The sequence below is a fragment of the Ambystoma mexicanum genome, chromosome 3p (genome assembly GCF_040938575.1).
Source record: "Ambystoma mexicanum isolate Mex_15411 chromosome 3p, UKY_AmexF1_1, whole genome shotgun sequence".
Classification (NCBI taxonomy): Eukaryota; Metazoa; Chordata; class Amphibia; order Caudata; family Ambystomatidae; genus Ambystoma; species Ambystoma mexicanum.
Window position 1 is genome coordinate 574,810,056 of NC_090925.1, and position 22,496 is coordinate 574,832,551.

The window sequence follows — 22,496 nt, forward strand, 5'->3', positions numbered from 1 at the left end:
GTGTGAGCACCGGGTATGTGTGCAGCTCCTGCAGTATTCGTGTAATAGCTGCTTCTTAGCGGTAGGTGTGGTGGCTGAGAGATCAGGAGAATGTGTTCGTTCTGGCAGGATTTATCCGGAACGGATGTGGCTGCGTTAGGCCTGAGGAGAACGCCTGGCTAGGGGTGTGAAACCAGCAGTGTTTACATAGAATGATGTGGAGTAAGCGGCGGATGTTGGTATGAGAACAGTTATACCGAATGGTGTCATAGTATCTCTGTGTTCTAGTTGAGTGGTGATGTAAAGGAGAGAGTAAGCGTGGTGGTGTGATATGATGGGTTATATGCTCTTTCAAACGTTCTCTGCATTCCAAACCGGACTATATACGTCATACAGTTCTATGCGCTCCAGGTACTCGTCTGCTTTATGCCCCCACGCATACTATGCATTAATCTGTTTTACGCACTCACCCCCTCTATGCACACACCCCCTCTATGCACACACCCCCTCTATGCACACACCCCCTCTATGCACTCACCCCCTCTGCGCATTCACCCCCTCTGCGCATTCACCCCCTCTGCTTATTCACCCCCGGTGCGCACTCGTCCCCTGTGCGCACTCGTCCCCTGTGCGCACTCGTCCCCTGTGCGCACTCGTCCCCTGTGCGCACTCGTCCCCTCTGCGCACTCGTCCCCTCTACGCACTCGTCCCCTCTACGCACTCGTCCCCTCTACGCACTCGTCCCCTCTACGCACTCGTCCCCTCTACGCACTCGTCCCCTCTACGCACTCGTCCCCTCTACGCACTCGTCCCCTCTACGCACTCGTCCCCTCTACGCACTCGTCCGCTCCAGGCACTCATCCGCTCCAGGCACTCATCTGCTCCACGCACTCATCCCCTCTTTGCACTCATCCGCTTTAAGCACTCGTGCGTTCACGCAAACAACATCAATATCGTGTTCTATATATTCATCTCTAGGCTCATCTGTTCTATACCGTCATCTGTTCTGTACATTCATTATCTTCATATACTGAAGCGCTCCATACACTCATCCGCTCCATATACTCACCCACTTCATACACTCACTCTCCTCAACGGAGGAGGCTATTGGGCACACTTCTAAATTCAGTTTACCAGAGAGGCTATTGGGCAGAAGGCTATTGGGCACACTTCTAAATGCAACTTTCACAGAGAGGGTATTGGGCACACTTCTAGATTCAATTTACCAGAGAGGCTATTGGGCAGAGGGCTATTGGGTTCACTTCTAAATGCAATTTTCACAGAGCGTCTACTGGGCACACTTCTAAATTCAACTTTCACAGAGGATCTTGGGCACACTTCTAAATGCAACTTTCACAGCAAGGCTATTGGGCACACTTCTAAATGCAACTTTCACAGCGAGGCTATTGGGTACACTTCTAAATGCAATTTTCACAAAGCGTCTACTGGGCACAATTCTAAATTCAATTTTCCAGGGAGGCTATTGGGCACAATTATAAATGCAACTTTCACAGAGCGTCTATTCGACACACATCTATAATCAACTTTCACAGAGGCTATTGGGAACACTTCTAAATGCAACTTTCATAGCAAGGCTATTGGGCACATTTCTATAGTCAACTTTCACAGCGAGGCTATTGGGCACACTTCTAAATGCAACTTTCACAGCGAGGCTATTGGGCACACTTCTAAATGCAACTTTCACAGCGAGGCTATTGGGCACACTTCTAAATGCAACTTTCCAGATTGTCTATTGGGCACACTTCTAAATGCAACATTCACAGAGGCTATTCGGTACACTTCTAAATGCGACTTTCCAGAGTGTCTATTGGATACACTTCTATGATCAATTTTCACAGAGGATCTTGGGCTCACTTCTAAGTGCAACTTTCCCAGGGAGGCTATTGGGAACACTTGTAAATTCAGTTTTCACAGGGCATCTATTTGGCACACTTCTAAATTCAATTTACCAGAGAGGCTATTGGGCACACTTCTAAATGCAACTTTCACAGAGGATATTGGGCACACTTTAAATTCTACTACTAAATTCAGCTTTCACAGATAGGCAAATGGGAGACTACTAGATTCAGCTTTGTATAAACAGGCTATTGAGCACACATCCGAAATGGTGAAGGTTGAGTGGTAGGGTAGTATGGCGAGAAGTAATTGCTTCTGTCCTCGCCCTTGCCACACTTACTTATTGTTGGCTTCTTGCTTCTCCTGTGGATACCTGCTGATACGACCTGGAGCCGTCTTCGTGGAGCCGTCCTTTGCCTCGCAGTCCTTAGCCGATGGGGCTGCCGGGCAGATGGCTGCCCTGGGGGGTCAGAGATGAGCTGAGTAGTGGATAGCTGGGCCAATCGGGGCACGGAGGGCGGGTCGGGAGGCGGGAGCTGGGAGATCAGGAGGCAGGGAAGGAGAGAGGGTTGCGGGAGGGCAGTCAGGGGTGGAATCAGGGAATTTAGGCACTCGTGCTGCTAGGGCAGCTATTTAAAAACAAAATGGCCTAGAAATACAAGAGCACTCACCGGAGGCTTGGCCGCAGGCAAATGGGGCCTTGGAGCTTGCACGGGCTGCTAGATGGAACACAACACGGCCTACTGGCCAATCAGGGCACGGTGGGCGGGTCGGGAGGCAGGATGTGGGAGATCAGGAAGCAGGGAAGGTGAGAGACCTGTGGTGAATGAGGCATTCACAAGCTTGGATATGAAGTGTGAGAGTTCTCTGGCAGCATCTTTTATGAGTTGTGCCGGGCACAGGTCACCTTGACAATTGGAGGGCTTGAGAGAGAGGATCGTGTTTTCCACTTCCAGAATAGAGGTTTTGGTAAATCTGAATTGGTTGGTTGTATTTTGTACTAGAGGTGATGGGTTGGTGTTGAGTATAGGTGGTTGATTGAGGGTAGCTTTCTTAGCCTCAATTTTCTTTTGCAGTATGGTGACTTTGTTGGTCAGAGCTTGTTGTATCTCCGTGCACCAAGCTTTGTCTTTTGTACATATATCAGGAATGGGAGAGGGTGACTCTAGTTCTTTTAGAATTGAGAACAGCTCCCTCATGCTTGAGTTGGCCGTGGTTATGCGCTTCCGTTTGGCTAGAACAATTTCTTTTTTATAGTGTGAGGAGATTTTGGTAAGTTTGTTTTTATGCTCTTCTGTGGGTGAGATTCTCCAGAACGATTCGCAACTTCTTTTGAGTTGGCGGAGGTCTTTTAGTTCAGGGGTGAACCATTTATTGAGGTGTTTTTTTGGTTTACTGGGTCTGAGTTGTATATCATACTATATCATGTAGTGAGCGAGCAAGTGAGACTGCTTTGGCATCAGTGGGATCGTTGAAGCCGAGTGTAAAGTCTCCACTACAATGAATTTAGTAGCTGGCAAGATGAGGGGTGTGTCAGATTCTGGAAGTCTCTGCGAGTTGGGTAGCTGGTAGAGGAGGAGGAGATTATAAGTGCCCTGAGGATTAATCGTGAGTTTTAAGAACAGTGTTTTATAACCCAACATGGGAGAAGTAGGTGTCAGTGGAATTAGAAGTACTGGACTGTAAAGGTGGCTTATGCAGGCTGGAGCTGTGCTGGTCAAAGCTCGGCTTGGGCTGTGGGGAATCTGCGAACCACTGTGCTGGTTGAGCTGGAGGCAGGAATGTGGTGGGAGGTTGTAGTGTGGAGTTGTTGGGAAGGGGGCAACCCCGTCCCAACCCCTAAGCACTTTAGAGTAAGCAGAGCTTTATTCGAAACACTACGATGGGCCGTGAGGGAGGGGGGGATGGTGGTAGGACTTCACCACAATATAATCTATCCACATAGTATAGCTCAGGACACGAACAAGACTGCCATTTTGTGTAGATGTTAGTGCATTTTGCATAAATATTAGTAATCATAGTTAAGAGACCAGGCCTGAGCTGCGAATGCACATTTCATGCACTAGGCCCTAATTGCGAGATGAGGGGACCTTTCAGCCATGCCAAGCTCCCATGAGGACAACCCAAGCACCGAACCGCCATAATGTTCATTCATTGTTCTAACAGTGTTGATAAGATGTTTTGAAGGAATGTGCCCTACAAGGCCACGTTCATAGATGGGTGCCTGGTGTGTATGTTATCTCACACTGGCCAAAGCTTGACCCGGCCCATCCGCAGGCAACCATGAGTTATAGCCCATATAACTAACTAAGCCCCAAGATCACTGAATAACATGGCTCCAGGTGACCTTCGACCATCACCCCTAAATGAACAAGTCTTGAATGTTCAAAGAGAAAGACATTGCACGCCTGTGAGCTACATCGTGTGATTTGTATTGCGAGGTACTGGAGGGATACATTATAGTTCAACACGAAGGTGGAGAACTTGGAGCCGGATGGCGCGGAAGGGAGTGAGTGAAATGTGTGTGGAGATTAGAGTGCCCCAGGACCTCCTTTATGACAGTTCTAAAGCCTGCCAGGTGCACAGTATAATGATGAAGTAGCATTGTGTTAGTAGTGTAGTTAAATTGTTCTTTGACCTTTGATGGTGAGAAGATGATCTCTGCAGGACCCACGTGATGGAAGACGGATGGACTGGGCTGGAACCAATGACCTGGCATCCCCTTTGGGGCAGGCGGATCCTGTACAGGTGCACACCAACCAACTGCGCAGGTTTTTACTCTATGGTGTTAAATCACAATGATGATGTGTCTCCTCTTAAGCCTCTGCTTGTACTCTTTTTGCTCAGAACGTTCTTAGCAGCAGAATTCTTTGCTGTTCCTCTCTTCTTTGTGTGAGGTTAAAACTTGTTATCCTTACAAGATCGACTTGGGCCTTTCTTCCCTAGTGGGTTGTATTATCTCTGGTGTGAGCGTTCAGGGGTGTGCCTTCAGAGTGTCTGTAGGGATAGGGGCTCAAGACTAAGTTCTGCTTCTGCTTATAGGAAATTTGCTGCGCCTGAACCAGCCACTGGGAGCTGAATGCACACATGGGGGATGTGGCATTCATTTAATCTTTATGATTTTTGTTTATGATAAATTGTCAATAAAAGACCAGATCGTCAAACAATGTCAAGCTATTCAACTTTCAAGTATCTCCACTTTGCAATGTAAAACCTTTCATCCCATCCAATCTATTTTGTTCTGTGGTGCAAGCGTTGGTACCTTTAAACATGAATGCTAGAAATGCTGCACTTTTGTGCTTCTCAATAGGCTCTTCATCCTCTGGAGCCTTCCCTTCCGGCTGTCGCAATGCTTGTGGTTGTGAAGAGGAAGTCCCACCAGAGTTCACCTATGTTGTCAGAACTACACTGGCTTCCCTTGGGAGCAAGGATCATTTTTTAAAATTAGCTTTTTTTTACTGAGATCTTCCAAGTAAATGCTCTGGGAATAATTTAGATAAATGATTCCCATACTTCTGAATGAACACACACCATAAGAAGTGTGTTCCATCAGAAGTATGGGAATCCTTTGTCTAAATTATTCCCAGAGCAAGAAAAAGCTAGAACATCCAGTCAAGCATGTTCCATTTCTATTGTTTGCTTTCGGAATTCCCTTCCGCCTGACCCAAGAGTGGCTCTTTTTTGATTTGTAGGAACAAAATAAAAAAAGTTCTGTTTTTAAAATGTATTTCTTCATTTATTGAACATATGTATCCAGTTTCACCTGCTTGTACATCATTTTAAAAAATAAAGTAAATATGGGAATTCTTTAGAAGCTGAAGCATTGCCTTGTTTGCGATGCAGATAGCAGAAACCTATTTTCTAAAAGCCTTGAGAGATTATCCACAGCCAACCTTGATGATAGCAATCGATCCTAATGGGTATACATCTGCATTTTAACTGTTCAAACTGTCTCTTTTTTTTTAAACACAGCATATGTCATATAAGAGCCTTATTGGCACGAATCCACCCCATTTGCACATTGTTGGTTCTTTTTATCAGTTTGAACAATTTCCAATAAAGGAAAGAAATCAAATTAATGCAAGGGTGTGCAACCTCATTGTGAAAGCTCCACTGTGGACATGCAGCGCGTCACCCAGGAATTTTACATTTTCATGATATTCGCACAGCTGTGGGATACCACAGTGTTTTAGATGCTGCACATCTGGTGGAAAAGGTTCCAGTGCAGGGTATCCTGGTGACTCTCTTATGCCGACACTGGAAGCTTCTCTGCAGGACTAAACCGTCTGTCTTAAGCTGTTCAGGTGCCTGGGGTGGTTGTTGAATCACAAGGGATGCCCTATGTTCTATTCAGACATTTCATCATGAGGTGATATATGGGGACCATGGTGAAAAGGGGACCATGGTGAAAAGGGGACCATGTCCCCAATCCATTAACCCACTGTCAAACTGCAGGTACTAAACTGCTCCCACCAGGAAATGTTTTCTGAACGCTCTCTCTGACCGAATCCTTCCATCGCCTATGTTCTCTTTTTTCCCTGGATGTCACCCTGCAACTGATATAGTCTGGGGTAGCTGATACTCAGCAGGGCTCTGTGGGAAGGCTGCTGCTCAACCTATGGTGTTTGGGAGGGTTGTCCAACCTTCAATTTCCCCACTTTGAAATGGGATGTGGGGCCTTTTTTGAAACCTTCCCCAATCTTCGTCGCTGTTACAAGCAAATGTAAAAGGATAAAAAGCCCCTCCAAGTAATCCTTTTTATTTTAGCAAGAACCTCTCTTTCAAACAAATTTCTTGCGCACCATTTGCAATTTCTCCACACAGGGTTAAACAGAGAAACACAAAAGTAAGCGGTATGGATGTTCTCCTGTGCTTTAAAATTGGATTGGTTCCCTTGAAACCAGCATGGACAAATGCAAGACAGATGATACATATTTAGTTTTAATTTTAAACTCTCAGGCGCTGGCTTAATAGATGCTTCAAAAATGATAGAATTGCAGAACAGACACAAATAATGCATTACACCTTTGAATCGACCTCTAATTTTAGTCTGAATTTGATTTAACATAAAATAGTCTTTCGCAATTGCAAGTGCCCTATGTCAATTATATAATGGGCTCTATACAAAGCTGAAGAGTTATGGATTGAAGGTTTTAAATAAATCAGAACCTATGACCTTGCTCAGTGGAAACCTCCAACCATTTTATTTTCACTGTATTCTCCCATCCCTGAAAGGATAAGAGCATATGAAAGGCAGGCATGGTCCCATAATAAATAGGCACTCCAGCCCAAACTTCTTAGCTGCAACCCTTCTGCATTATGCTACAAGCAACCCCAGACATGCCTCATTGGGCATCATCAGTGAGGAGTAATTTGTGTCTTTTAGGCACTGCAATATCTGGAGACATGTCTCACCATACCCCAGACCCTCCAGTGAGGGTGACTTATTCACAAATCTTACACATGGCATTGCTCTGAGTGACTCTCTAAAGCAGCACCTTTAAGCCTGCCATGGAGTCTAAGCAATAACACCACCTCATGGTCCTGTTGTAAAACCTTTCATTCACTTGTGCGTATTCTCTGTTCATGTTAGAAGGTACGCTATACTTGGCCATTAGCTGCCTCATATTTTCGAATATTGTGACATAAAGGGCCTCTCTAGGTATGTTTTTAACCCCATCAATTACTTACTATTCACTTCATTCCATAACTAACCTATTCAGCCCCAACTCATAAGTAGTTAGGCTGGTGGACTTCTCATAGCCAGGCCTGGACTCTTTGAAAGTTTGAACCTGCTAGAGGTTGTGCAGTCATATACAATGCTCATGCCACTAAATTATGCTAAATCGTTGGTATGTGCAAGTCCTGGATATAAATATTTAATTTATTTGGATTTCCTGATGGCTATACAATGAAGATTGCCAAAGCGCACACAGCGCAGGAAGTCTTGATTCTATTAAAGACACGGAGGCGAGCATTATGCTTTCTTCTTTAATACTGTGTTTGGCAGTATTAAAGAAGAAAGCACAACGCTCGCCTCCGGTCTTGTCACAGAATCTACAGGCTTACTGCATTTCTGATCACTACACAATCTGTAGGCTAAGTGCAAAAGTCCACCAATGAGAAGGTCATTTGTGATTGGCTGCACAGGGTCAGTAGTTTGTATCTTATGGACGGTGCATTGCATGGCGAAAGAGGAACGCTCAAATGTAGCATCACTTGTATTCAGTCCTGACATTTGTAAAATGTGTTACAACAATATGTGGTAATTGCATTTTGTATATATGCAGTGTCACATTGTTTCCTTGTTGGGTTCTACCGAGCTTTGACATTTTCTTACTACACTGTGTCTTGTCGCCCATGTACTTTTTGACATGTGTTTATTGTTGCTTTTTTGCTCTTGTATGTTTTTCAATTAGAAACAATATATTCGTATAAGGTTTTGAGACGAGATTCCATTCCAATTGATATATATACAAAAACAAGACAATTCCTTTAACATTAAATAGAAGTCATATTTATGTAAAACCTGGAACTCGTATTTTTGAAACAATACATAAGAAACGGGATGGCACCCAGGTATTTTTCGTTTGCAAATAAAACGTTCGATTTTAACCTATTTAAGTAATTTATTGGGTCAATTGCATCATACATTCAGCTGGGGACATTGGCAACCATAAGTATTTATAAAGCCCTATCGCACATGACCATGCCAGTCCCCTGTCACTACAAAACCTATTCAGAAATGTGCATACCTATACATTGATTTGAATAAGGGTTTGTAATGTCAAATGGTTCATCTAGATCAAAGATGAAAAGTTTTGTTTTCTGTTTCTCTTGATGGTGGTTTTGTGTTTTTCCTTCTAGATTTGCGGAGCAGGCAGTATTGGTATTTTTCTGTCTCTTTGCTATACTGCTGTTTACACGGGATCCAAAGTTCATCCCCGGCTGGGCAAGTTTATTTAAACCTGGGTAAGATGCTGTGCCAAATGTTCATAGTAATGTATTGATCGCATTATCGAACATGTAGGCCTTGAATACTGCCCTAAAATGAACCAACAGAGCAACTTAAAGATCATCTGCATTGCTATTTGTCTCTTGTAGAGTTTAGAGAGAAATGGGACATTAGTGTTTTTGCATCGTAAGAAACTGCATGCATATATTGAAACTTGGAAACAGATTTTTCATCAACACATGAATTGTACACACGCCAGACCAGTCCCAATCTTGATTTATGTCTTCCTCCTGTCGTGGTTCCTATTTCCACCATGTTCTATTCTTTTAATTCACTCACACTTCCTTCTCACCTTCTCCCTCTCAAGACCTGAAATGTCCACTGCAAGAAGTTTCCCGATATCATTGTCTGAATTGGTCTCATGTGCGTCTTATCTGTATATAATGCTTGAATTTGCTCTTTACATGACAATACTTGTACCTGTTTTATCCAGTCTTGTGTGAGCATGGGTATGCAGTTTCATAGTATGCATTGTTTTGCAATAGTTGTGTAATACGTTTTCTATGCTTCATATACTAGTAAGGTAGATCAGGGTGCTGAGCAGTCAGTGGTGGAATCTGTGTTTGATCTGCAGGTCGCAGGTTCGAATCCTTGAAAGGCAAACTCAGCTTTTCATCCTTCCGGGGTCAATAATTGCATGGCACCTTTTGTTTTGGTGATAATTGTATGAACATGTTTTTCTGTACATCGCTTTGGCAAAAGAGATATATATATATACATTACATGGCCACAATAGTGGCCATGTAGTTATGGTTAAGTTGGTGTTTCCATAGGAAGAGCACTTTTTGGGCAGCTTATAACTTCGCTCCCCCTGGACGAATCCTCACCAAACTTTGCAAATAAAGTATATGGCCCACTCTGAATTGTTCTGCAAAGATTGGTGAGGATTCGTCCAGGGGGGGCAAAGTTATAGGGGGGTCCCAAAACTTTTTTTTTTCCCATAGACTGAATGGGAAAATGTTTTTGCTCGTGCCTACAGCCCAAACCGCTGGATGGATTTTCACCAAATTTGGACCAGGAGCAGCTGCTTGATCCCGAAAGTGTGCTTTTGCAAATTTGGTGAAAATCCGTCCAGTAGTTTTTTTTTAAAATGACCAAAAAGTAGGTCAGAAAAAATTAGTGATCTCTGTGTTCGCTTCGCGGACACACTTCCCTGTTCCCTCCGCGGACAGGACGGTGATTGGGCAAGCAGCTTGCGTGATGTCCGCGGACATCTGACGTGCTTTTCTATTGGCTGCCGTAAAGCGTGCAGTGCGTCTATTTTCAGAGACGCCCGCCATCTTTGTTTATCGGAGCAGATCTGCTGCCTGCACAGTGTAGATGTGGGCTGCGTCGGCCACAAAAAGGCGGTGAGGCACAGGCTCTCGTGTCTCTCTCTTGTTCCCCCCACCCCCGCTCATGGCCCGTGTCTCCCATGTCCCCCCCTCGCTGATTCTCCGTGTGTTCCTCCCACTCCCCCTCATGCTCCGTTTCTCTTTCCCGTTCCCTCGCTCATGTCCCGTGTCTACCTCCTTCCCCCAACCCCCACTCATGCCCCGTGTCTCCCTACTGTTCCCCCCACCGCCCGCTCATGCCCCGTGTGTCTCTCCCTCCTCCCCCCACCCCCCGCTCATGTCCCGTGTGTCTCTCTTCCCTTCCCCCACCCCCCGCTCATGCCCCGTGTGTCTCTCCCCTTCTCCCCCACCCCCCGCTCATGCCCCGTGTGTCTTCTATTGCCCCCACCCCCCGCTCATGCCCCGTGTCTCCCTCGTGTTCCCCCCACCCCCCGCTCATGCCCCGTGTTTCCCTCGTGTTACCCCCTGCCCCCCGCTCATGCCCTGTGTCTCCCTCGTGTTCCCCCCCACCCCCGCTCATGCCCCGTGTGTGCCCTATTCCCCCACCCCCGCTCATGCCCCATGTGCCCTGTTTCCCCCACCCCCCGCTCATGCCCCGTGTCTCCCCTGTGTTCCTCCCCACCCCCGCTCATACCCCGTGCTCCCTCGTGTTCCTCCCCACCCCCCGCTCATACCCCGTGTCTCCCTCATGTTCCTCCCCATCCCCCGCTCATGCCCCATGTCTCCCCTGTTCCCCCCCAACCGCTGCTCATGCCCTGTGTCTCCCTCGTGTTCCCCCCACCCCCGCTCATGCCCTGTGTCTCCCTCGTGTTCCCCCCACCCCCGCTCATGCCCTGTGTCTCCTTCCTTTTCCCCCCCACCCCCTGCTCATGCCCCGTTTGTACCCTGTTCCCTCTCACCCCCCCGCTCATGCCCATGTGTCTCCCCTGTTCCCCCAACTCATGCCCTGTTGTGTTCTCTTTATACACCCCGCCTTACCTTTCCATGGTGGCCATCTTTTTTTTTTATTTTTTACCACCCGAGGTTCCCACTTTGAGGACCTAAGATGCTAGTGGTCTTCATCTATTGAAAAGGATGTTATGGTTAAGTTACACTAATAAAAACCTATGAAATTCAATGAAAAAACATTGTTAAAGGGACGTTATGGTTCCAAGTAAAACCGAAAAACCCTTGAAATTTGCCAGTTATGGTAAGCTAAGCAACCATAACTCACGCAACCACCGTGCACTGCTAAGATTAACACCCAGGACATCAAAGATGACATCACAAATATGATTGCAAATAAAATAAAACGTTTAGTTTCTGACTGTTACTGAAGAAAACCATGTGGCCTAGATATGTCAGCAAAAGAAAAGAGAGTGAGCCAGACATGTGATGTCATCTGTGATGTCATCAATGACATTTGTGATGTCGTCTTTGATGTCCTGGGTGTTAGTCTTAGCAGTGCACGGTGGTGGCGCGAGTTATGGTTGCTTAGCTTGCCATAACTGGTGAATTTCAAGGGATTTTCGGTTTTACTTGGAACCATAACGTCCCTTTGACAAAGTTTTTTCACTGAATATATATATATAAACACATTCGGAAAATAAATGTTGTTAAAGGGACATTATGGTTACAAGTAAAACCGAAACCCCTCAGAAATGTGCCAGTTATGGAGAGCTAAGCAACCATAAATTGCACCACCAACGTGCACTGCTAAGACTAACAGCCAGGACATCAAAGATGACATCACAAATGTCATTGATGACATCACTGATGACATCACATATGAAATACATTTTGATGAAAAGTCTGTAGAAGGGGATGTGTTTACAATATTAGTAGCAAGATGTCAAGGTCGATTGAGAGACCTCTCATGAACTACTTCATGTATTAAAAAATGTACTCATCTGAACAAAACATTATATTGAAGTGCTGTTAATACAGGAACCTAACAATACATACACATAGGCAATGGGTGCAGCATGCACCATAGGCGTACAGAATGTGTAATCTGGTAATACTGGCCAGTAAAATAAGACTGTTGACTAACAATAAACTTGGAATTAATAGCCAGCAATACAAGACTCACCGTACACTCATGTTAGCACAAACCGTACATATGCAGAGCTAAAATGCATAGAAATCTGAGACGCATACAGGGAAACTGCAGCAAGGAGGAAAGAAACAACATCAAAAGAAAATGACAATAACATTAGAGTTGCTCATCATGTATAGAAATGAATGGGGTGTTTGAGGCCTGCTTATTGGCCCATGTGTGTGCACTATGAGCTCAGATCAAACTGTAAGGAAAGTACTTAAAGAACATATGCAAAGGTTAATGGGGCTCATTACGGGTCTGGCAATAAATGTGCCGGTGCTACCGGCGGCATCCCGCCAGACCCGTAAAAAATTACGGATGCTTGTCTTCTCGGTGCCACTAGGCTTCTCAAAGTCCGGCGGCTGGGAAGTCAGGAGCTGGCAATTTCGTTAATCCCTGTTCCCATAGGATCCCAAATTAGCCAGAGGGTTGACTGTTTCCACACAATACATTGATGCCATGAACATTCCATTTTGCCCCTGATTAATCACAGCCACTTCGCAGATGGTCATTTTGCATTTAAAATAATGGAGAAAAAAAAGGTTTGCAGCTCACAGGGCTGATGCCTTTGATTAGATGTGTGGTCGTTTGATCGACATTGCTTTGGTCATGAAGCCAAATAAACAAGTTTAAACAGCACACACTGGTTTCCCCTAGCCCACCAATTAATAATTCTTAATTAAAACTCCACTACTTCACGGACATGCTGATTCACAAGGGGCTGACAATTAAGACAAAAGTAAGGCCTACAGACTTGTGCCCTTGATTGTGTTTTCGATATAAAGTGTTCTTTTGAACAACTCGGTGAATGAGCACCTAATATTTTAAGCATTATCATCTTCATGTGATTATTTTTACTTTGGTTATTAATACAAATGGTTTTATTTGGCCCTGGGACCATGTGACACGGGGAATTCTGCAGTTAGCCGCAGTGAGTGCTGAAGATTGGTCTCCCAGACAATGCTCTTTTCTTTTTGTTGTTTTCGATGTTTCTACAATTTTGTTATGCTGTCGGGCAGGGGCAGAAGAGCACCGTTTGGACTAACGAGAGCAACCATAGAGAGGGCCATTGCTGCATCACAAATTGATGCTGTGAGTGTGCAACAATGGTCTTGCAAAATTGCAAACACTTCACAGGAGGTCACATGCTCTAAAGAAATAATACACAAATACTAAAGAACGATCAGAGAAGTGCAAACTGAGTTCCAATGGCTAATCTCACTTAGCGCCTTCCTATAGCAAATCCCTGTTTTCATATTGTTTGCTTTGTTTTACACTTGGACAGTCTCTTTAGACATTTCTATGAAGCACTGTAATACAAGTAGAGCAAAGGTCCAAACGCAGCACTTGATGCTGTTCTCGTTTTTCAAAATCCATGTCCACTCTTTTACGCTACTAATGCACTGGTCATGAAATGTGTATACTTGTCTGTAAGCTTGAACACAGCATGGTAGGACACTATGAACCGTCCACCATCTTGGGATAGCATTCAGTACGTGCACTGCTGGATTGGAAGATAGTGTGACATGTTTAGTATGTCGAACCTGCTGCACGTGCAGTGTGCGTTGCATCTGGGGCCACACTGTGGCAAACATTGATAGATTGTTACTTCTCTTTTAGACATGTTGACAATGGGTGAAACATTAAATAAACTTGGGGGTGGCTTGTTGGGTTGCACGTTATCTAATCATGACGGGGGTACATTGCATCTTAACTGATACTACAGTACTTGTCATTGACATTTGTAATATCATGTTTTTCATATAGTTTGTCTAGACTTTGTAATAATACCTTATTTATTACCCAATGTAATTCTATGCAGTTTATTGACCTTGAAGAGATGAAATGCTCTGCCAGATGTTTAGTCGGGTACACAGTGACTGGTGACATTACCAGCCTCCTATCCGACTGAGCCTTTTTGTGAACTTCAGTTTACCACCAATTATGTATCACAAAAGAAATTAAAGATGTTTTTATCTGAATGTTTGCATTAAGTAATCAATGAATATTTCTGAAAAATGTAAAGTTACAAAGTGGGTGGTTCTCTGAAAATATGCTTCCTGATCAAGATCAGCAATTCCTTTGTTGATTGTGTGGTGTGTATATAAATGCATGGTGTGCCAATGCTCTTAGAGAATGTTTCTTTCTTGATGCTTTTATAGTAGATGTTTCTTCCTGAAGTGTTTGCAGTGCTTACAATTTGTCCATGAAAGCTTTCTCAAACACCGTGCTACAAGAGTATTCAGCCCCGAGCTACTACAATTATCAATGTTGTTGTGAAATTTTCACTGTGAAGTTTTCCAGTCAGTGAAATAACTCTAAATAAGAACAATATAACCTATTGAACATGTAATGCACTGTTCATTGTAAGAATTCCTAATGCTCAGGTTAAAAAGCTACTTTGCTTTCCTGGCAGGGAGCCGAATATTTCTGCAACCCAATTATTTTTATGTTTAGTTTATCCTTCGCTTGTTTAAGCGAAATTATGAACTTTCCCCGTAGAGACGAGTGGAATGTTAAATTGGTATTTAGCGGTCAATGCCATTCAGAAATCCTAATCTGCTTTAGAAAATCCAGAGTTCGCATTTTTGCAGAACAATCAGCAACTTGTGTAACAGTGTTTTTGCCTCCGACAGATTTACATCTGATGCAGTGACTGGAATCTCAATCGTGATCGTATTGTTCTTCTTCCCTTCACAAAAGCCTTCTATTAAGTGGTGGTTCGACTTAAAAGGTGGTGTAGCATTTAATTCTTTATTTGTGGAAAGTGTACATGGTGCATCTGTCAATGCATGTGCACATCTAACAGAAGTGTCCCATTTGTACTGAGGTAGCATTCTCTTTGCCTGTGGCCCACCGTGCACTGGACTATCCACTTCTCTTCCTATACAGCTGCCTTGGAATGAGAATGAATGTCAACAACTGGTAAATAAGCTCAAAGCACACGACCATGGAATGACCGCAGTGATCAATACTAGACCTGATTAACATGATTAAACCTCAACGTCCTGAATACTAATCATGTAAAAAGGTTGAGTACATGATTAATTGTTGCTGCAGGTGTGACGGATTTCCTTCTGCCGTGGGAAATCACGGTGATTTGTGAAAATTCAGGAGCTCAAGTAAAAGGATTGTGCCATGAAAGTCAAATCTGCTAAATTGTCTCCCTTTCACTCATTGCTCTGAGTTTTGACAAATGCGTTGTTGGTGGGGTTCTACCCAGAGGGGTCTGTCAGCCATTGGGTGGCTAATTGAATTTAGCCACATCCTTAAAAAGGCAACTAATGTATATATTCTGCCGAGCATCAGTAATTGGCAGGGTAACATCTGTTAGGCTGCATAGTAAACGTACATAAAAGAATGCAAAGCAGAACATGTGCACCGTTTTTAATGTAGGTTCCTTTTAATGCGTAATTTGCCCAAAGGGAGCCCCTTCACATCATACAGATGCCTTTTGGCAAATTGTGTGAGCTGAAAAGTGGCTTTTAAGTGGTCTGCAGTGTGTGGAGCGTGTTGGACAGTCTGTTGCTGCTGTCTATATTTTTGGAGAAGGTGAATAGCTCTCCAGCCTGCCGCAGACTATAAGGAGTCAGCATTTAGCACGTAGCGCTGCACGCAAGCTGACAAGTGGCTAATAAGTGGCCTGCAGTGGTCTGCAGCAGGATGGCGGCAGCAATAAAAAGGTTAGCCAAACAGACTACTGTCAAGTAATCACTCCAGACTGCTTACCACACCTCTGTTAAACCGTTCCAATGTCAAAACTATGGAGCAGGAAGTTAATGGTATGTTACTTGGCATTTATATAGTGCCTTATGTATCATTGGTATGACCTCAAAGCGCTGTTAGGTTGAACGCCCTCGGGAACCGCAGTTAAAGTCAGTAGAGAGAGTGTCAAAAGGTGCATGGGCGCACTGGATATGTGTGCAGCTGGTGTGGTTGTTGTATGAAAGCTGCTTCTTAGCGGTAGGTGTGGTGCTTAGGAAATCAGTTGGATGTGTTCAGTCTGGAGGGTGGACACCCAGACTGAGTTCTGTTTGTGTTAGACCGGAGGAGAAGCCTAATCTAGCCGGTATGTGCTCAGCTAATTTAGCTGTGTTTCATTAGGATGATGAGGTGTTCCTGAGGTCCTGTTAGTATGAGAACAGCTAGACCGAATGTGTCATAGTATAGCTGTGTACTTGTTGAATGATGGTGTATAGGAGAGAGTAAGCGTAGTGGTGTGATATGGTAGTTATCAAAAAAGCGCTTGGGACCAAGCACAAGAGCAGTACAGGGGGCGTACATATCGACATACATATATACAGAGACATGATGGATAGGGTAAACATGAGATACAGATAACATGGGGATACAGGTACATAAGAGAACTGTGAGGTGGGAATGCACAGCTAATGTAAATCAGGATAATTGATATGGAGTAGAAGCACACCAAAGGTGTTAGTTCACACTATTAAATAAAGAAATAATGTCAATGAATTTTATGGTGAAATTTCAGGTGCAGGCGGGCTAACGTCACAAGACCACTTGGGACAAAATATCTAAACAACCTAAACTACCTATTGCTAGGCAGTAAGCCCAAATGCACTCCTACCGAATCTTCGTTCGGGAGTTAAATGTTGACTCTTAGTTGATCAATTAATACTCTCATGTGGAAAGAGTGTTAATTGAGTCTTGACTTTAACAAATTACAAAATAGAAAATAAATAGCATCAATAAAGGGTAAACCGGGCATGTAAGGTCACTTATGTAACCAATTATACAGATCTGGTACTGACTAATACTTTTTAATACTTTTTAATAGACCTCTCCAGGTCTGTTTTTTCCAAGCATCCAGGAATTCTCATTCCAATTAACAAACAGAGTATATCCTGGTTCGTGAAGGTACATAAATGCAACAAAAGCAGAAAGCCATCCACAATTTTCCATCTGTTCCATCCATTCCATTCTTTCCGTCCACTCCATCCTTTTTATCCACTCCATCAATTCCATCTGTCCCATCCAGTCCATCCATTACATCCACTCCATTTGCTGCTTCCACTCCATCTGCTGCTTCCACTCCATCCACTCCATCCGGTCCGTCCACTCCATTCTTTCCGTCCACTCCATATGGTCTGTCCATTCCATAAGGTCCATCCTTTTATCCACTCTATCCTTTCATCCACTCCATCCTTTCCATTGATCCCGTCCTTTCAATCCACTCTACCTTTTCCATCCACTCCATCCATTCCATCTGATTCATCCGTTCCATCCGTTCATCTGATTCATCCTTTCCATCCTTTTAATCCTTTCAATCCTTCCCATCCTTTCCCTTCTTTTTCCATCCATTCTATCCTTCATCCACTCCATCCTTTCCATTGATCCCGTCCTTTCCATCCACTCTCTTTTCCATGTACTCCATCCGTTCTATCCATTCCATCCACTTTATCTATTCCATCCACTCCATCCATCCCATCGGATTCATCCGATCCATCCGTTCCATCTTATTCACCCTTTCCATCCTATTCATCCTATCCATCCTTTCAATCCTTTCAATCCTCTTCCCATCCTTGCCCTTCTTTTTCCATCTACCTCATCCTCTCTATCCTTCATCCACTCCGATCTTTCATTCATCCATTTCATCTACTTCATCCACTTCATCCGTTGCGCCCACTTCATCCGTTGCGCCCACTTCATCCGTTGCGCCCACTTCGTCCGTTGCGTCCACTTTGTCCGTCGCGTCCACTTCGTCCGTTCCGTCTACTTCATCCATTCCATCGACTCTTTCCTTTCTATCCGCTCCGTTTGATCTATCCTTTACATCTCTTCTATCCACCCCATCTGTTCTATCCACCCCATCCGTTCTATCCACTCCAGCCATCCACTCTATACAATCCATCATTTCCATTCTTTCAATCTGTCCTATCCTTATCTGTCCCATCCACTTCTTTCGTTCCATTTATTCCATCCACTTCGTCCGTAGCATCTACATCATCCATTCCATCCACTTCATTCATTCCATCCACTTCCTACGTTCCATTTGCTTCCTCCGTTCCATCCACTCCATCCATCCACTCCGTCTTTTGCATCCTTCCATTCTTTCCATCAACTTCATCCGTTCCATTCACTTCATCCGATCCATTGTCAACATCCATTCGCTTCTCTTCATCCGTTCCATTCTCTTCATCTATTCCATCTACTCTATCCGTTCCATCCACTCTGTCAGTTCCATCGATTCTATCTGTTCCGTCCACTTATTCCGTTCCGTGCGCTTCATCCATTCTGTCGACTTTGTCCGTTCCATCGACTTTGTCCGTGTTCCATCGACTTCATCTATTCAGTCAAGTTCATCCATTCCATCTACTTCATCCATTCTATCCACTTCATCTATTCCATCTACTCCGTCCGTTCCATTCACTTCATCCGTTCCATCTACTCTATCCTTTCCATCCACTTCGTTCGATTCATTCACTTCATCTGTTCCATTCTCTTCATCTGTTCCGTCTACTCATTTGTTCCAATCACTTCATTGGTTCTATCCCCTCATCCATTCCATCCCTCATCCGTTACATCCCTCATCCGTTCCATCCACACTATCAGTTCCATCCACTCTTAGTTCCATCCACTGTAACCGTTCCGTCTACTCTATCCGTTCCGTCCACTGTATCCATCCACTCTATCCGTTCCATCTGTTTCATCCATTTCACTTACTCTATCTGTTTCACTTAGTCTTTCCATTTTAGTTACACTACCCATTTTAGTCTTTTCATCCATTCCGTCGACTCCCTTTGCTTTTTATTTTATTTGTTCAAACAACCTTGGATTTCTGTTTGTTGTGGCTATTCATTCCATTTGCTATTAAGCGTCGATTCTTTAAAGGAAGAGCCATGTTTTCAGTAATTTGCGGAATGACAGGTAGTCTTTGGTGTGTCGAATGTGGGGTGGAAGTAAGTTGCATAGCGTGGGGGCCAGGGCTGAGAATGATGATCCTCCTAACCTGACCGAGTTGGTGTTTGGTATCACTAAAAGGAGAGCAGAGCTTGATCTTAAGAGTGCGCGGTGGGTGGTAGGGTTTTAGCTTGTCCTGCAGGTATAGAGGGCCGGTTTTATTCACTGCTCGGTGGGAGATGCATAAGGTTTTGAAAGTCACCCTTCGTCCAACTGGGAGCCAGTGGAGAGTTCTGAGAGCTGGAGATTTGTGGTCTCCTGGCCCAAGTGCTAGAATTAATTTGGCTGCAGCGTTTTGTGTTCTTTGTAGTTTAATGAGGTGGTATGCTTGGACCCCGAGGTAGAGGGAGTTGGCATAGTCCAGGACAGCTGCGTGTCTGTTGGGAAAGGAGAGGTATGGAAAAATGCGTCTAAGAATTTTGAGGTGGTAATGGCAGGACTTAGAGATGTTGATTTGGCGAGAGAGGGTTAGGTCCGAGTCGAGAGTGCATCCAAGGTTTTTTACTCTGGTCGAGGTGGTGGGTCGATTGCCCATAGATGATGGCCATGGTAGAGCATGGGGGAGAAGCTTTGTGTTGCCGCACACCATGATTTTGGTTTTAGTGGGGTTTAGGAGGAAGTGGTTTGTGGTCATCCGGTGATCAATGTCACAGAGACAGGCTGCGAGGTCAGGCTGACAGTTGTGGTTTGAGTTGAGGAGTTTTTGGATTAATTGGATGTCATCGGCGTAGTTACAGCAGAGGATATTGTGCGGGCAGATTATTCCTGGGAGGGTGGACATACAGAGGTTGAACAGGAGGGCTTATAGGCATGCTCCTTGCGGAACTCCAGTATTGACTAGTCGGGCAGCGCAAGCAAAGGTGGAGCGGAGGGTTATTTGTTATCTATTTTTGAGGAAGGATGCTATCCACTTGAGAGCGTTTCCACAGATTCCTAGGGAGTGGAGGTGGTTGAGGAGGATTAAGTGGTTGATTGTGTCAAAGGCGGTGAAGAGGTCTAGAAGGATTAGTGGACCGCATCCCACAGAGTCTGCAGTGTTCTTAAGGTCGTCCCAGATTGAGGTCAGAGTGGTTTTGGTTCCGCGTCGAGGTCTGAAGCCTGATTCTGCAGGGTCTAGCAGATTGTTGGATTCGACAAAGGCATTTAGTTGGGAGTATGCGGTTCGATCAATGAGTTTAGCAAGGAACCTGGTGTTTGAGATGGGGCGGTAGTTTTTGGGGTCGAGAGGGTCAAAGGAAGATTGTTTTTAGGAGAGGCTTGACATGAGCAGTTTTGAAGGCATATGGGAAAATTCCAGAGGAGCGGGAGTCATTTATGATGGTTCTTGGGCAATCTCCTGCACAGGTGGGATGGTTGGCTCTTAAAGCTCATGGGGAGAGGAAGTGACTGGGGGGTGGCAATAAGGCTTGCATAGTATCCAACAACTATAAGATCGTAAACAGAACCTTAGATTGGAAGCAATAACCTCTAATGAAACCCGTGATGGAGTTTCATTAGGGCAGGAGGTAAACATTAGACGTATGTTTATCAAAAACGGGCTCAACCAACAATACACGCCCTGACTCTACTCAGAGGTTTTGGGGAATAGTCAGATATTCGGTTGGCCTGTCCCCAGACAACCCCTCACACCATTCACAAAACAACGTGCTGAGTGTGCACAAAAACAGGGAAGTTGATGATGACCTGGAGAAAGTGCATGTAACATTTGCACAACAAAACTTGCTGGTAAAGGCAACAGAAGTGGAAGCTAACACGCAGGCACCCATAATGGCCCCAGTAACCTTGGATAAGGATCGGCAAGGAACAGCAAATGCCGCCATCTCGCTTAACAAACATACTAGTGTGCTTGACCAATCTTTCGAGCATTTTTGTTTTGTTTGTTTGTTTATTGAATCTTTAAGGTGCACCAAACCTGGAGGTAGCTGGGCGCAACTAATGCAAAAAGGATACTTGAAGCTTAAGTTACATAGTCAGGCAAAATTACATAGACAGGCAAATTACATATATATACAAGGTATAAAAGGAATGGTACAGAGTAAGTGGCAATACTATACATTAGGCAGGTATCAAGCTGAGGCAAGGTGAGCAGGAATGGAGCAGAATAACCATACTGATGTATATTAGGTGGCAGGAGTCCGGTACATACTAGGAGGCAGGACTGAGAACAGTAAATAGGTTCAGGCAATTCATTTCAGGGGAAAGAGGTAATAATAGATCTGTGAGCAGCAAAGAAGGTATCTCAAGTATCATTTGAACACAGACAGCTCAGGGTATTGTGTCTGAAGCTAAGGAAGGATTGGTTCTCTCTCAGGGTGAGAGGTAGTGCATTGAAGGACTGGGTGGCTTTCACTGGAAGCTACTTCCACCAGATTTTTTTAGTTTGAATCTGGGGATGTTCAGACAGTAGGCGCTATTTGTTCTAGAAGGGCGGGAGGACATTTTTCTAACAATTGTCTCCATTAAGTAGGGGGGTGCTGCAATGTTTAGGCATTTGAAGGTGGGACACAGTTTTGAGAAGGACCCTGTCTTTTATTGTTAGCCAACGATGTTCTTGTCTGATCTCCGAGACATGTTCTTTGTTTGGGGTATTCAGGGCAGTTCTTAATGCGTTGATTTGTATTTTATCTAGCATTTTCTTATTAGCACCTAGGTATAGGGCATTGCAGTAATCCAATTTTGAGAGTATTAGTGCGTTTGCTAGGGTAATACAGCTAGTCTTAGAGAGAAATGGACTGCAGGCCCCGATTAGCTTACAGGTGTAGGCAGATGTTGATGCCAGAGAGTTTACTTGTTTACCGAGGGTTAGAGTGGAGTCGAGGTAAAAACCAAGGGTTTTTACTTCTTTCATTACCTTAATGGTATTACCATCTCTATTGAAGGTGGAGTAATTATTACGTTTTTTCAGGTTGGCATCCGAAGCCAGGATCAGGATCTCCGTTTTATCATCATTCAGGCAGAGGCCATGGGATGCCATCCAGGCCTGAATGAGGAGGTAGATTTTATTTACCAAAGCTGAGTCTTCATCATAATTGCCCGAAAGGGGAATGAGGATCAGGGTGTCATCTGCATAGTTAGTGTATGTGACACCCAGCCTATCCATTTTGTCAAACAAAGGCTTGGTAATCCCTTTGGATCAGGCGTGCTCTACAAATAAAAGAAATACAATCAAATGGTGACCTGGAGCCCAGTGCAATACACAAGAACCGTGTGGTCAGCGATACACAAGAACCTTGTGGAATGCCGCATGTAGTCAAGATGGGGTCTGCGGATGATGAAGGGGAGAAAACTTTCATCTTTCTGTTGTTTA

General features: G+C 44.4%; 1 protein-coding gene across 2 annotated transcripts in view; it reads left to right on the top strand.

Annotated features, from left to right (window-relative positions):
- SLC13A3 (solute carrier family 13 member 3) overlaps positions 1-22,496 on the top strand; it is a 679,238-nt gene that overhangs the window by 476,510 nt on the left and 180,232 nt on the right. For both annotated transcript variants that reach the window (XM_069651309.1, XM_069651308.1), the window contains exons 8-9: positions 8,704-8,808; positions 14,902-14,999. In XM_069651309.1, the coding sequence (XP_069507410.1) occupies positions 8,704-8,808; positions 14,902-14,999 (203 nt within the window). The remainder of the gene's footprint in view (positions 1-8,703; positions 8,809-14,901; positions 15,000-22,496) is intronic.